This window comes from Leptonychotes weddellii, chromosome 7, assembly GCF_054177405.1.
Source record: "Leptonychotes weddellii isolate Sample4059 chromosome 7, ASM5417740v2, whole genome shotgun sequence".
Lineage (NCBI taxonomy): Eukaryota > Metazoa > Chordata > Mammalia > Carnivora > Phocidae > Leptonychotes > Leptonychotes weddellii.
The window spans coordinates 89,546,344-89,560,249 of NC_138375.1; the positions used below are offsets into that span (position 1 = coordinate 89,546,344).

At 42.5% G+C, this 13,906-nt stretch overlaps 1 protein-coding gene across 1 annotated transcript in view; it reads right to left on the reverse strand.

Moving 5' to 3' along the window:
• The window catches only part of SV2C (synaptic vesicle glycoprotein 2C), a 39,623-nt gene that overhangs the window by 18,388 nt on the left and 7,329 nt on the right, over positions 1-13,906 (reverse strand). Inside the window, exons 5-8 of the mRNA XM_081826722.1 lie at positions 12,398-12,556; positions 9,150-9,283; positions 7,329-7,532; positions 6,694-6,853 (exon numbers count right to left, since the gene is read on the reverse strand). Of these exons, the coding sequence (XP_081682848.1) occupies positions 6,694-6,853; positions 7,329-7,532; positions 9,150-9,283; positions 12,398-12,556 (657 nt within the window). The remainder of the gene's footprint in view (positions 1-6,693; positions 6,854-7,328; positions 7,533-9,149; positions 9,284-12,397; positions 12,557-13,906) is intronic.

Sequence of the window (13,906 nt, forward strand, 5' to 3'; positions counted from 1 at the left end):
TTTGCCATGATACTAGCGAGCAGGCCCTTATCTTTACCGTCATGCCGGTAACTTAGTTGTTGCCATAATCCCAATTCAAATCATCAATTCCCATCATCTGTTTGGTCCACCAGCAGCATCTATCACAGCTGATCAATCCCTCTTCCTGAACTACTTTCTTCACGTGGTTCCTAGGACCTAACTCATGCCTTTTCTCTTTATCTCACTCCTAGTTCCTTCTCAGTCTTCCTTCCTCACTTCTCCTCATCAGCTGGACCTCTGAATTCTCCCGTGTCTCCAGACTAAGTCCTCAGAACTCCCCTCTTCTCTACCTACATGTTGTCCTTTGATGGCGTCATCTGACATCAGGACTTTAAATTTCTTCTCTATACTGAAAGGGCTCAAATTTTTACCTCCCACCCAGGCCTCTTCCCTGAACTCTGGTCTCATACATGCAACTGCCTAGTTGACATTTCCATCTGGATATTTCATAGCATCTCAGACTTAACAGGAAAAAAACTGAGCTCCTGATGCTTCCTCCCTAACCTCCCCCTGACACAATCTTCCCTATATCAGCCAAGGTAACCCCAGCCTTTCAGTGGCTCTGGTCAAAAACCCTAAAGTCATTCTGAGTATCTGCCCCGCCCCCCGCCACCGCCTACCCCCCATACTTCACATCCAATCTTTCAGCAATGTCCGTTGGTCTTCCACATATTTGCAGAATTGAACCAATTCTTACCACATCCACTGGCACTACTGTCTCTTGCCACAACTGTTGCACTACACTCCTCATTGTTCTCCCTGATTCCACCTCAGACCCTCTGTAGTATATTTTAAACACAAAAGCCAGTTCTCCTTTTAAACATACATGAGATCATGTCGCTACTTGGCCCCAAACCCTCCAATGGATTTTCATGAAGATCGAAGTCCTTCGTGTCTACTCTGCCCTATTGCCTCTTACTGTCCACCTTGCTTATGCTGCTCCAGAGTGACAAACTTCTTTGCCCCTCCTCCCACTGGCCTCCAACACTTACAGCTTAGGACCTTCGCACTCACTGCTGCCCCTGCTGTGAATGTTCTCTTCCCAAGTATCTGCCTGCATCTTTGCTCAAATGTCACCTTTTATAGTTGCATATTCTTAGACCATCCTGTTAACAATTGTAAGTTCCCGGACTCCAGGGCTCTCTGTGCCCATATGTAGCTTTATTTTTCTCTATAGCACTAAGGACCATTTGATATAACTACTTTACTTATCTAATTGTTTACTGGCTGTCTTTTCCAAGTAGGACATAAGCTCCATCAAGCCAGGGTTTTCTGCCTGTTTTGTTCACTGCTGTACCTCAAGAACGAGAGTAATTGCTGCCACATGATACATATTCCAAAATCATCCAGAATTTAATGACTTAGTGAAGGAGCACTCTATCCCCAGCTCAGGTGTCTTTCTGGCATCCAAACCTAATAATCCAAATGCCTATCAGACATCATGTTGACATGAAAACCCAACACATCCACAATGGCAGCTCATTATCTTCCCGACCCCAGTCCAAACCTGTTCTCTCTCCCTCCTGTGTCCCAGTCTCAAAATGCCCAACACCATACACCCAACTCTACAAGCAGAAACTGGAATCATCTTTGATGACCTCTTTCCTCACCCTACCATCTAACTTACCATGAAGTTTTGTTTATTATATTTCTAAATATCAGTGAACATGTTGAATGTTGATTTAGCTCCTTTCCCACCCACATTTTTCCGGTTCACATCACTATTTTCAGCGTCCTAATCAGTCCTCCTGCCTCTTTTCTGGCCACCAGAGTAAACTTCTAGCCCTTCTCTGAGCTTGTCCCTCTTCTTCCTAAAATACTTCAAGGGCTCCCCATTGCCCATAGGATGATGCAATTTACAAGATCATTCCTGATTTGTTCCTTGCTTACCTCTGTTAACTCTAGCCTCCAGAAATTTTCAGATAGTATTTCATATGTCATCTGAGATGTTCTTTCTCCATCTCTTTGCTCAGCTATCACCTACTGTTTTTCAGGTCTCAGCTCAGATGGCACTTCTTTCAAGAAGCCCTCTTCTCTGCTTTCACAACACCATGTACTTCCCTCACAATGACCCTGACACCTCACTCTATTATACCTGATGTTCACTTGTCCACAAACTCTGTGAGAGTAATGACCACAAATGGCTTATTCATGGTTGTATCACAGGCACTCAAAAAAAAAAAAAAAGGCTGAATGAATAAGTAAACAATATTAAAATTCATATGGAGATGGAGTAGTCATACTTTCATGAGCATTCCCACTAACTACAGCTAAAAATACTGGATATTAAAAAGCAAACATAAGAAGACTCTGAAAGACAGAAAAAAGGCAGAGATGCCAGGGACCGTAGGTGAATTCCCTGCATTTTCTTTTGCTCCACTGATCTCAGACAAATCTGAGTTTAGGAGTGGTGAGTTCCCTGCATTTTCTTTTGCTCCATTGATCTCAGTCTCGGAACTGAAGAAGATGGCAATGTGGAAATACCGTCAGCAACAGATTATTTAAAAAGCCCCAGCAAACCCTGTTCTCTCTAGCCAGAGGACCAGGGTAGGGGCAGCCTAGAAAGACAAAAAATGTTTAGACAATAATCTTTCTCCTCCAAATGAACACCAAAAAAATTATAGCCCAAATGCCAGCCATACCAGCAAAAGCCTAGGAGAGAGCCTAGACTTCCACCCTCACAAAACTGTGATGTGGTGACTCCATATCACCACCGAAGTGGTATCAGGGAAGGCTAAGTAGGGAGTTTCATCCTTGCTGGCCAGTGATGAGCTCCTTCCCTTCTCCCTTCTTTCCCTCCATGGTATCATGATCGTGAGGGGAGCCTGGACTCCCACTGCTGGCCAACATGAATGAAGGTATCACCCGCTCTTGTGTGTCAACAGAGGCTGAGTGGGGACACTGGATATCTACCTCCACCAGGCAATAATAAAGCACTGTACCCTTTTCTTCCCACAGGGAGGTGTCCAGAAACTAAAGGTTTACAAGAGATTTAAAATCTCATACCATATTGCATGGAGCACTGGGTGTTATAAGCAAACAATGAATCATGGAACACTACATCAAAAACTAATGATGTACTGTATGGTGACTAACATAACATAATAAAAAAAAATAAAGTCTCATATCATAATAGGAAAATGACTTTTCAATTGAATATCACGCATCCTAAGAACAACTGGGAAGATCTCAAACAGACTGAGAAAAAACAATTAAGAGATGCCAACCTAGAGATGACAGAGATGTTAGTATTATCTGACAAAGGTTTTTTTGGTTTTTTTTAAAGATTTATTTATTTATTTGAAAGAGCGAGAATGAGAGAGAGAGTACATGAGAGCGGGGAGGGTTAGAGGGAGAAGCAGGCTCCTCGCCGAGCAGGGAGGGAGCCCGATGCGGGACTCGATCCAGGGACCCCAGGATCATGACCTGAGCCGAAGGCAGTCGCTTAACCAACTGAGCCACCCAGGCGCCCTCTGACAAAGGTTTTCAGGCAGTCATGATAATAATGCTTCAGTGAGCAATCATGAACACACTTGAAACACATAAAATATAGAAAACATCTAGAAAAAATAGAAAAAAAAAAAAGCTTAGCGATTAGGCTCAACAGCAGAATGCAGGAGTCAGTGGAAAGAATCAGGGAACTGGAAGAGAACAATAGAAAGTTTCCAATAAGAAAAACAGAGCAAAGAGATTGAAAACAAATTCACCGAACATCAAGGACCTTTGGGACTATCACAAAAGATTTAATACTCATGTCACTGGAGTTCAGGCAGAAGAAGAGAAAAAATATTCAAATATATAATGGCTGAAAGTCTTACAAATTTGTCAAGAGACACAAATCTACAGATTCAAGATGCTGAGTAAACCTCAAACATAATAACCCAAAGAAATCCACACCAAGACCAAGAAAAAAATCTTGAAAGCAGCCAAAGGAAACACCCCCTCATTTATAGGGGAAAACACTGAGATTGCTAGACTCCCCCCTCTCTACATGTTGTACATGTTTTCAGAATTCCCCTAACAGCTTCTGAGCAGCAATGCCACCCTCATCCGCTCCAGGGAACACTGGGTTGTATCAGTCTTTAAAATCTTAGCCTTTCTGCATAATAACAGAAAACTTCATATCATCTCCACTTTAATTTGAAGGGCTCCTAGATAGCTTCTTGATGGGGGCTGGTCTCTGGAAATAACCAACCATGTGAAGAGAGAGTTGAAACTTTCAGCCTCCCACCTCACCCCTGACTTCTAGGGAGGGGAGAGGTGCTGGAGATTAAATTCAGTCACCAATGCCCAAGGATTTAATCAATCATGCCTACATAATGAAACCTCTATAAATCAAGAGAGCTTCCAGACTGGTGAATGCATTCACCTGTAAGGACGGTGGTAGTGTATCCTAACTAACTCCATGGGAACATGGAGGCTCAGGCACTTCGGACTCCTCTGTAGCTCACCCTAGGTACTTCTTTATCTAGTCCATTATCAAACCTGTTCGGGGCTGTGGAAATTCACAATTCTGTAGTTGGCTGGGCAGAAGTGTCAGTTGCCTGGGCACCCCATTTGCAGCGCGCATCTGAAATGGGGCGGTTTTGTGGGACTGAGCCCTTTAACTTGTAAGATCTGATACCAACCCCGCGTAGTATCAGAATTGGAGAACTGGTTGGTGTTGGAAAAGACACCATATATTTTGTGTGAGAGAGTATCAAAGAATATACTAAAAAGTTTCCCTAAGCTTCTATTCCAAAAAATGGGTTCCCTCACATCTCCATAAACAAATTGGATCTTATAAGGACTCCACTAAAATGTGTTTGTGAGGGTCCTTCTACCCCCTTTTGTGCCCCTCAAATTATCATGTGCCATAACTGTCCGTGATCTAACCTGGGAGAAAAGCTGAAATGTCATCAGGCAATCATTATGTTATGCTTTCCTTTGATGCCGAGATTTTGAGGATTGAAGAATTATAGTGACATTGACACAGTGGAAAGGTGTGGTCTAAGCAATACATGTGGTCTCTGTCCTGGTTCCTAGCTCCTAAAACCTGAGTGAGAGGCACGCCTTCAGTTATTCATAAGGCACCCCTCTCATGGTGCCTACAGCTCTCCCAGACTTCACCTCCCTCCCTGTTTTCTCTCGCACAGCCACGTCTCCTACTAAAATCTGCGCCCACATTTAGTTCCGTCCTGTTCTCTGCTTCTCGGAGGACCCGAGCAAACACAAACAGCAATTTCTGTTTTTACCAACAAAATCTGTTGAATTATAGCAGGTCCATGTTTCTCATCGGAGGAACCTGCCCAAATCATTGTTTCTTGCTTTTTGTTTTTTAAGCCAGATTTTGCCATAGAAGAATATTCATCCTTCCATCCCTTACAGTAGAGGGATAAGCAGCTGATTCATCTAAAATAGTATCAAACTCTTATACGTGTAACATAAAGGTACCCGGCTATGCCATAGTGTTGCTTTAACATTAAGGGGTTTATTTTAAATGAATAGTTTAATCCACATCTGGGCCCAGTTTGCAGGAAGAGAGGTTGATAAAAGAATGCTCAGTGGATACTGCAGAGTCTTAATCTTTTTTTTCTTTCTTTCTTCTTCTTCTTCTTCTTTTTTTTTTTTGGCAGCACACTCATCCCAAGGCCCATGGCATCCACCTCAGGATCTCACTCACAGCAGAGAATTAATGTTTGTTGAATGAATGAAGGAGATGCTGAATGTGGAGTATATGGTTCCTTTCAGAGCCTAAATATTCAACAGGAGGTTACTGAGGGTCTAGTAGAACACTGGATAAGGACAGATCCATAAGAGTTTGAGATGTTCTGCAGGAGATGGGTATATAGTTCCTATAACGTTCCTATACGGTCAGTAATGTTGAAAATTCTTACCCCAAATGCCTCTGCATAATCCTAGGAAAATCCCTCCTGCATTTCAAAGTTCAGAAGATACTGACCCCATCCCTCAGCAGAGAAGGCTCCCATGGTGACAAAGTATACACAAAATAAAAGAAGGAAAAGGCCATTTGTCTTTGCTCATGTCAAATGGGAAAACAGGGCTTCTATTCTTTTAATTATTCAGCTGCTACAGCTCGACCCCAAAAGTCTATCTTTTAGTCCTTTCTCTCATATAAGATGCTTTTTACCTTCATGTTGAGACTCATGCATAACTTTCTTCTAATAGGAATCTTTGTTGTTGTTGTTGTTGTTGTTGTAACTGGAAATATCTTGGGCTTTCCTCCAACAGACCAGGAAGGTCAAGAGATATGGTCTAGAGACTTCTCTGTGGTTGCTTAATACAAAGCTCATGCAGACACTTGAAAAGGAAGGTAAGAGTCCTCTCAGGACTGATTAGCAGCTGAAAATGTGGTCCAAGAGAGGCTATTAAATCCTACTCCTCACAACTGCGTTACAGGTTGCTCATATTGTCAGCCAACAAACTAAGTCATGGACACAATTAAATCCCTTCACTAGTTTCACTGCCTGATTACTTATTCCTGCTAGCAACTATATTCCCTGACGTTTTCTTTTTAAAAGGTATGAGTGAAAACTACAACCTCATAAACCAGGTATTTTTTTTGGATTTTCACTTCCTTTGGGAAATGACAGTTTGGCTTATTTTTCTATGACCTCTCTGTGGCCCCAAGAAGCCCAGAGTGCCTCTTCCTAGAGGCCCATTTCAACATACCTGCGGTCTGTGGGGTACAGTTCCACAGTGATCACATCCAGAGAGTTCCAGGCCGAGATGGTCAATCCATTATACAGACACAGCACGCCTACCATCATGGACTCACTGCTGCCCAACCAGAGGAAGAAACAGCTGATCCCCGAAAGCACCATCGAGCCACCTGCCAAAGAAGCCAACAAAAGGCTGCCACGTTTCCCACCATCTTAGCAGAGAAGGATCCTCGGGTCTTCGACATCTCTCAGCAAAACTGAATCCCAAGGGGAGGCCGTGGCCTGGACTCCAAAACCTCAGTGGTACAGGTAACCTCACCTGTAAAAAGGTTTGCCTCCCCAACTGCCTTCTGAACACAGCAAGCAGGAAATGCACATCGTCAATTACTCAGCTACTTAAGTGGAAAAATATACATTAGTCACATATAATTAGTTCTTCAGTCTGTTAACTCATGGAAGCACCTCAAATGAAATGTAATCAGACATAATTTTCACTGAAATTTAGTCCTAATGAAAGGTCTTAAGGGATTTCTCCTCATCTCTGTGGGATGCAAATCCCTAAGGGGGCAGGGAATACAGTGGGAACCAGGCTCCCTGGAGATGGCAAGCGCAGCTCTTTTATTTTACATGAAACCAAGTACATACCTAGCATCGTTAAGCGCCCAATTCTGTCCATCAGGAGAGCAGACACGATGTTCCCTGGCAACACGGCCAATGTCCCCAGGAAGTTGACAAAATAAATCCAGTAGGCACTATAGTCATCATCAAAGGTAATCTGGCATCCCGTCTTGTTGTGAAAAAATGAGCAGTTTTGAAATTCGCTATCAGTGAATTTATATGGCTCAAAATCTGTGGACACAAAGACAATTCATCAAGCTCTCTATAGTTGTGCACCAGTCTAAGAAAGCCAGTCAAGACTTCAGAAAAGAAACATGGTATTGTAAACTTGAGGGCTTCAGGGCCTGGCCAAAGCACAGGGGCTAGTCTAGAACCTCACATTACAAGTTGAATAAAAGAATACGTTAAAGAGTCCCGTTATCCTCTGATGTTTTTATGGTTGGCCATCGCTAATTACATTACTTGCTTCCTTCTTTATAATGTTACTTTGTTCTAATTATCATGTTACATAAGTACCATCATTATAGTACTAATAGCTTTCATACCACAATTACAAAAACAATTTGTTTCAAAATGTGGATGAATCAGCCTTGTCACTGCTATTTTATGGGACTTGGAGGCAAAGAGAAGGAACAGGCCTTTCCTTGGGCCCACTGAGGCTGAATGTAGAAGTTGGGGTCAAAGTGGAGGAAGGCACAAAGGAGTAAGAGTTGCCCTTAGTGGACGGTCACTAGCTGGCAACAAGGTAGGGTCATACTCCTGCCAGTGCTGGGCTGTTATTTTGGACTCAGAGGACAGACACACCAGAGTGTAGGGGTGGGAAAGCAACGACTCTGCAATCAGATAAAACTGTTAGCTGTTACCAGGTCTAAGAATGTGGCCAAATTGCTTAATTTTCCCAAGTCTCCACTATTATCTCACCAAATGAGATAACGTCTAATGACGGAGAGTAGGAACCAGCATATAGTAGGTGCTCAATCAGTTTCCCCCTGCCCCTCTTTTCCCCTGGGGAGTTTTCCAAACTCCATTACCAGGATTGCACCAAAAAACTATCTGATTAAACACAGCCATGCGTTGTCCATCTCTGTTCGCTGCAGTTCAGGCATGATCACTTAAGTGGACATCAAATTTTGAAGCCAGGATTATAAACAAACAAACAAACAAACAAACTACAGGGTGATTCTTTTCTTCAAACATTACTCAAAGGAGGGGCGCCTGGGTGGCTCAGTCGGTTAAACGTCTGCCTTTGGTTCAGGTCATGATCCCAGGGTCCTGAAATTGAGCCCGGTGTCAGGGTCCCTGCTCAGCGGGGAGTCTGCTTCTCCCTCTGCCCCTCCACCCACCTGTGCTCTCTTTCTCTCTCAAGGAAATAAATAAAATCCCTTTAAAAAATTACTCAAAGGATTTTTTTTGTTAGAGAGAGAGAGAAATTGTGCACACACATGAGCAGGGGGGTGGGGGTGGGGCAGAGGGAGAGAGAGAGAGAGAATCTTAAGCAGGTTCCATGCTCAGTGCGGAGTCTGACACTGGGCTCAATCTCATGACCCTGGGATCACGATCTAAGCTGATATCAAGAGCCAGACGCTCAACCAACTGAGCCACCCAGGCGCCTCAGGATTTTTTTATTTTAACCTGGAACTTCAGCAAGTCCCATTTGCATTAAATCTGACAGAGACAAATAATAAAAGCTTAACTATGATCCAGTCTGATTAAGGAAATCCATTCCTTTACACTTCAATTTCTACCTTCCCCGAGCGCCTCTGCCCACACTATCACAGGGGTATCACGTTTCTGCCAAGAACTGGGCCATTTAAAGGGGCCCCAGGCACAGCTAAGTAGCACACCTACCTGTGTTGTCAAAAACAGTGTCAATAAATGTGCAGTTCTTGAAGTAGGTGTTGACTGAAGTCACATCCTCAAAGAGGCAGGCCTTAAAAAGTGAATCTTTGAAAGTAACAGATTTGAACTTCATCCCTAGAAATCTGCCCAAAAAACACACAGAAAAATTCTTATCAATGACTGTGTCCATCAGGGTTCAAAGTGAAGTCAAACAGGTTTAGAAATCTGATGCCCCACATGGACTCTCCATAAAGACATTAGTCTCTGGATCTTCTAGGCTCTTAGCTTCCCGTCTTCCTCATGCAGCCTGTCCTTTGGCTATCTCCTGGCTCACCGATATTATTTTCCAGCAGAAGAGCTGGCATTCAAGATAACTTCATTTAGCTTTGCAATGTTGGTGAAAGACTTTGTGGAGTATGCTATTGAAGGTGGAGAGTTTGGAGATTAACTGTGGCTACCGATTCCTTATTTTTAATCCTATCCTCTTGCTCTTGATCATATGCCTTTATTTGAAAATTCTCTATTTGAGGTTAATGGCTCTAACTTAGGAATGTGCTCCCATGCTCACTTTTAATGGAAGTCTGTTTTCTAAGCTAAAAATTCAAGGCTTCTTCATTCTCCTATAGGGATTTCTGATTATTCTGAAGAGACAACATGAGAATTCTGCTTCATTTATATGAGGAATGATGAACTCAGGGCTCATAGAAAGAAAAACTCACAGGTCATTCTCATTTCCATGAATATTTTTCTTCTCAAAGCCAACAGGTATTGCTTGAACCAGGGAGAGTGATGAGAGAGTTTTGCTCTTTTGAAAGTGTAGAATGATGAAACCTGCTCAGATACCTTTTTGGGTGCTGCGGGGCGGGGGGGAGGGAATTCTAGATGGTGAAGATGATAATAGTCGTGATGATCCTAACATCTTAAAAGAGTCTATGACTCAGATCTGTCTGTGTTGATAAGGACTCCCAGAAGACAGGGATCAATAGTCATACTGTGTCTCGGTAAGTTATTAAGAGACCATGAATGTATACTTAGCCAGTCACTGATATGAAAATGCTTGTTCAGCTGGGGAATAAGTTATTACACCAAATACCACTTGGGGCAGAAAGGGTCTGAGTCTCCCAGGCAAGCAAGCTGACTGACTTAAAAGCTATATACTCTTTAGTACTTTCAAAATTGTTCTCACCTTAATGCCTGATTGTATTCGTCAGCTCAAGGCACACTGTGGCCTAACACACCACCATCTTAAAAAGTAATCTTATTTCAACCTCTACTCCAAGGGTCCAGAGTAAAACCATCTAAACCATAAATTTATCCACTAAAGAAGGATAATTAATGGAACTTTTTTTTTTTTTTTGAGAGAGAGAGAGAGTGAGCAGGGAAGGGGCAGAAGGAGAGGGAGAAAGAATTCTAAACTAGCTCCACACTGAGTGCGGAGAATGATGTGGGACTTGATCTCACGACCCTGAGATTATGACGTGAGCCAAAATCAAGAGTCGGACGCTTAACCTACTGAGCTACCCAGGTGCCCCAATAATGGCACATTTTAAGAATATTAGCAATTTTCTGAAACAGAACTGAATTTCGAAAGGGAAAACCATTTTAGGTTTTTTATGAATAGATAATATGTACACAGAGTACACAGGGTACAAAATTGAAAACATTGAAAAAGGATAAAGTAAGTCTTTTCCCAGCCATCCTCAACTCTCCCAGTTCTTCTGCCCAGAGATGGCCAGTGTGGCCAGTTTCTCATGTGCTCTTGAGGAGCATTCTATTTATGGAGTGCTAGCAAGTGAGACACACTATTCTACACCTTTTGCTTTGCTTCATGATAGTCTACCCTGGAGGCTATTCCAGATCAGTACCACAGCATTGAAAAGTGGTGCCATTTTATGATACTGAATAGGAAAGCTCTTTGTAAAAAAAAGAGTTAGCTAGTGGCAATTCCCATTTCCCTGAAAGACAAACAAAAAATCAATAAAAATTCTATCACCTTCTAAAATAAATATATATATTTTACAGGGATTTTAATACTATTAAAATGGCTAATCCTTACACTGCTAATGTAAAAAATTTCCTAGTGGTGACTGAAGAATCGGTTTAGAACTTTAATAAGCATCATTTAAAATATGTCAGAGACACAAACATATCAGACATTTCTAATGGAGTAACAATACTTTTAAAAATAAATGAAGTAAAATTTTACCCTGCCATTACCGAGCACGGGACTCTAAGGTTTCCGTGGAAAAACAAGCACAGACTCTGGTTGGTATTTTATGTGGGAGAGTGAAGGTGATCCTACATGGCTTGCATAAGGATTAGGCCCCTCATGGAACTGCCAATTTAAACAATTCTCTCCTACTTCATAATTCTCCCTTTCATTATAGAAACCATAAGCATCCTACAGAATTCTTTTTCATCCTTCCAAAGTGGTTTTGCCCTGCAGAACTTTGTTCAGTTTTAAAAAAATTTTTACTTTTACCATTTCTGCCTTTGGGACAATTTCCTAAGAATGATGTAAACCATCAGGAGCTCACATCAGCCATTATTTGTTCAGAAAACAACTAACGGATAGAAACAAATGGCCTTGTCTATCCCTTTCCCTCCCTGAAAGAATGCACTGGAACCACTTCCTGAGCCAGTTCTCTCTCCTTATCAAGATGCATTCCAGATTCCATCTTCAAAAACGTCCTGTGCTAACTTATTCCGTATTTTCAAAGCCCTGAACTTTGGGGAATCATTCCTGTTCTCTAAGGGAAAGTCTTCCTGATACAATGTAGCGCCACTTCTTGATTCAGCCTCCTGGAGAAGGAAGGGCTTCTGAAAAGTGGTTCCCTTTTTCAGGGGTGGGAGACAGGCATCAAGTTACACTTCAGGTTTCTTCTCTGAATTAAGTAACACCATCACCCATCTTATTTCCTCATACTCCTCACTCTTCTATTCCATGACTTATTTCTGTGGCTTTCCAGCGTCTCTCTGAATTTTCTCTTCATACCAGTTAATTCCGCTACTTCACAAATGTGAAGCAGCGTTTTCAGAAGCAGTTTTAAGCGAAGGACTGATACACATACACCTTTTTTTTTAAAGCTCATTTGGACGTGTTCAAATTCAGTTTGAAAATGACTAGCGTACAAACTAAAATAACAAAAAACCAAAAAATAAGCAAACAACAGTGCATGCTTCCATGCAGCGGAGGCTCAGAAGAAAGACATTTTTCAGAACAGACAGCAAATTAAGTTATTTCAAAGTTTCTGGACCTGCCATTGTCGTATTCCGCTCCCGTGTGCAACTGATTTGCCATTGTAAAGTTAACACTGAAATTTGAAAATTTCTCTCTCTCGATCTTTTCAATGGGCAACATGTTCACCTGCAGATGTTTAATGACATCAGGGAACCACACAGATAATCCATAGTACCTGCAAAGACAAAGACGTGGGAGTATGTACGAGTGCTGGAACACCCGGTGCTAGTGACCACCCCCCCCATTTTCAGAGAGGCAGGGGTTCCTGGAGAAGCACTGATCTGCTCTCTGCAACACAAGGAATCATCCGGCAGTCATCTGTCCTGTCCCCTCCCCGCCATGCGTCAGTCTGCAAAAATCACGCTGGAGAGACTGCCTGGGAAGCCCCAGGGATAGGGGTCCTGCACTCTGCCTTTGGGCAGGGACCTGCAACCTACACCAACACAGGGCTCCCTGACCCTGATGTTCTTCTCATCACCCCAGGCCTCACTGAGGAACCCCATCTCCTAGTCTGGTGGTACAAACTCCTGGGCTCCCAAAACTCTTGAGTACTGTTAAAGAATGACCTCTTTACTAATGGGGACTATTTCTTGGTGCCTACATTACTGTGATACTATTAGCCCGAGGGCAGAGACCCATTTCTCAAATGGTTCAAGGCTGGGAAAAGGGTCATTCGGGTTATTATCTGAAAATCCAGGTTATTCCCACGTTCTGCCGTACTCTCTTACGTAGGACTCTAGCAGGGGGCAGCTCAGCCATTCTGCTGTGCTCTTTAGTACAGCAGTCTCTAACCACAGGTGGCTACTGAGCGCTTGCTGGGTTATAGGGTAGCTCTATTTCTAACTTTCTGAGGACCCTCCACACTGTTTTCCAGAGTGGCTGCACCAGCTTGCATCCCCACCAACAGTGCATCCTCCCCAACACCTGTTGTCTCTTATGCTGATGTCAGCCATTCTGACAGGTGTAAGGTGATATCTCATTACAGTTTTGATTTTTATGTCCCTCATGATCAGTGATGGTACATTTCATGTGTCTGTGGGCCATTTGTAGGTCTTTGGAAAAATACCTATGATCCAGCAATTGGGTATTTACCCAGAGAATACAAAAATACGAATTTAAAGGGATACATGCACCCTGATGTTTATAGCGGCATTATCTACAATAGCCAAATTATGGAAACAGCCGAAATGCCCATTGACTAATGAAGGGATAAAGAAGATGTGGGTGTATGTGTGTTTACATATATGTACATATAAATGGACTATTACTTGGCTGTAAAAATGAATGACATCTTGCCATTTGCAACAATGTGGATAGAGCTAGAGAGTATTATCCTAAGTGAAATAAGCCAGTCAGAGAAAGATAAATACCATATGATTTCACTTATATGTGGAATTTAAGAAACAAAATAAACAAGCAAAGGGGAAAAAAAAGAGAGAGAGGAAAACCAAGAAAGAGACTCTTAATTACAGAGAACTGATGGTTACCAGATGGGAGGTGTGTGTGTGGGGGGGGGGGGGGGGGG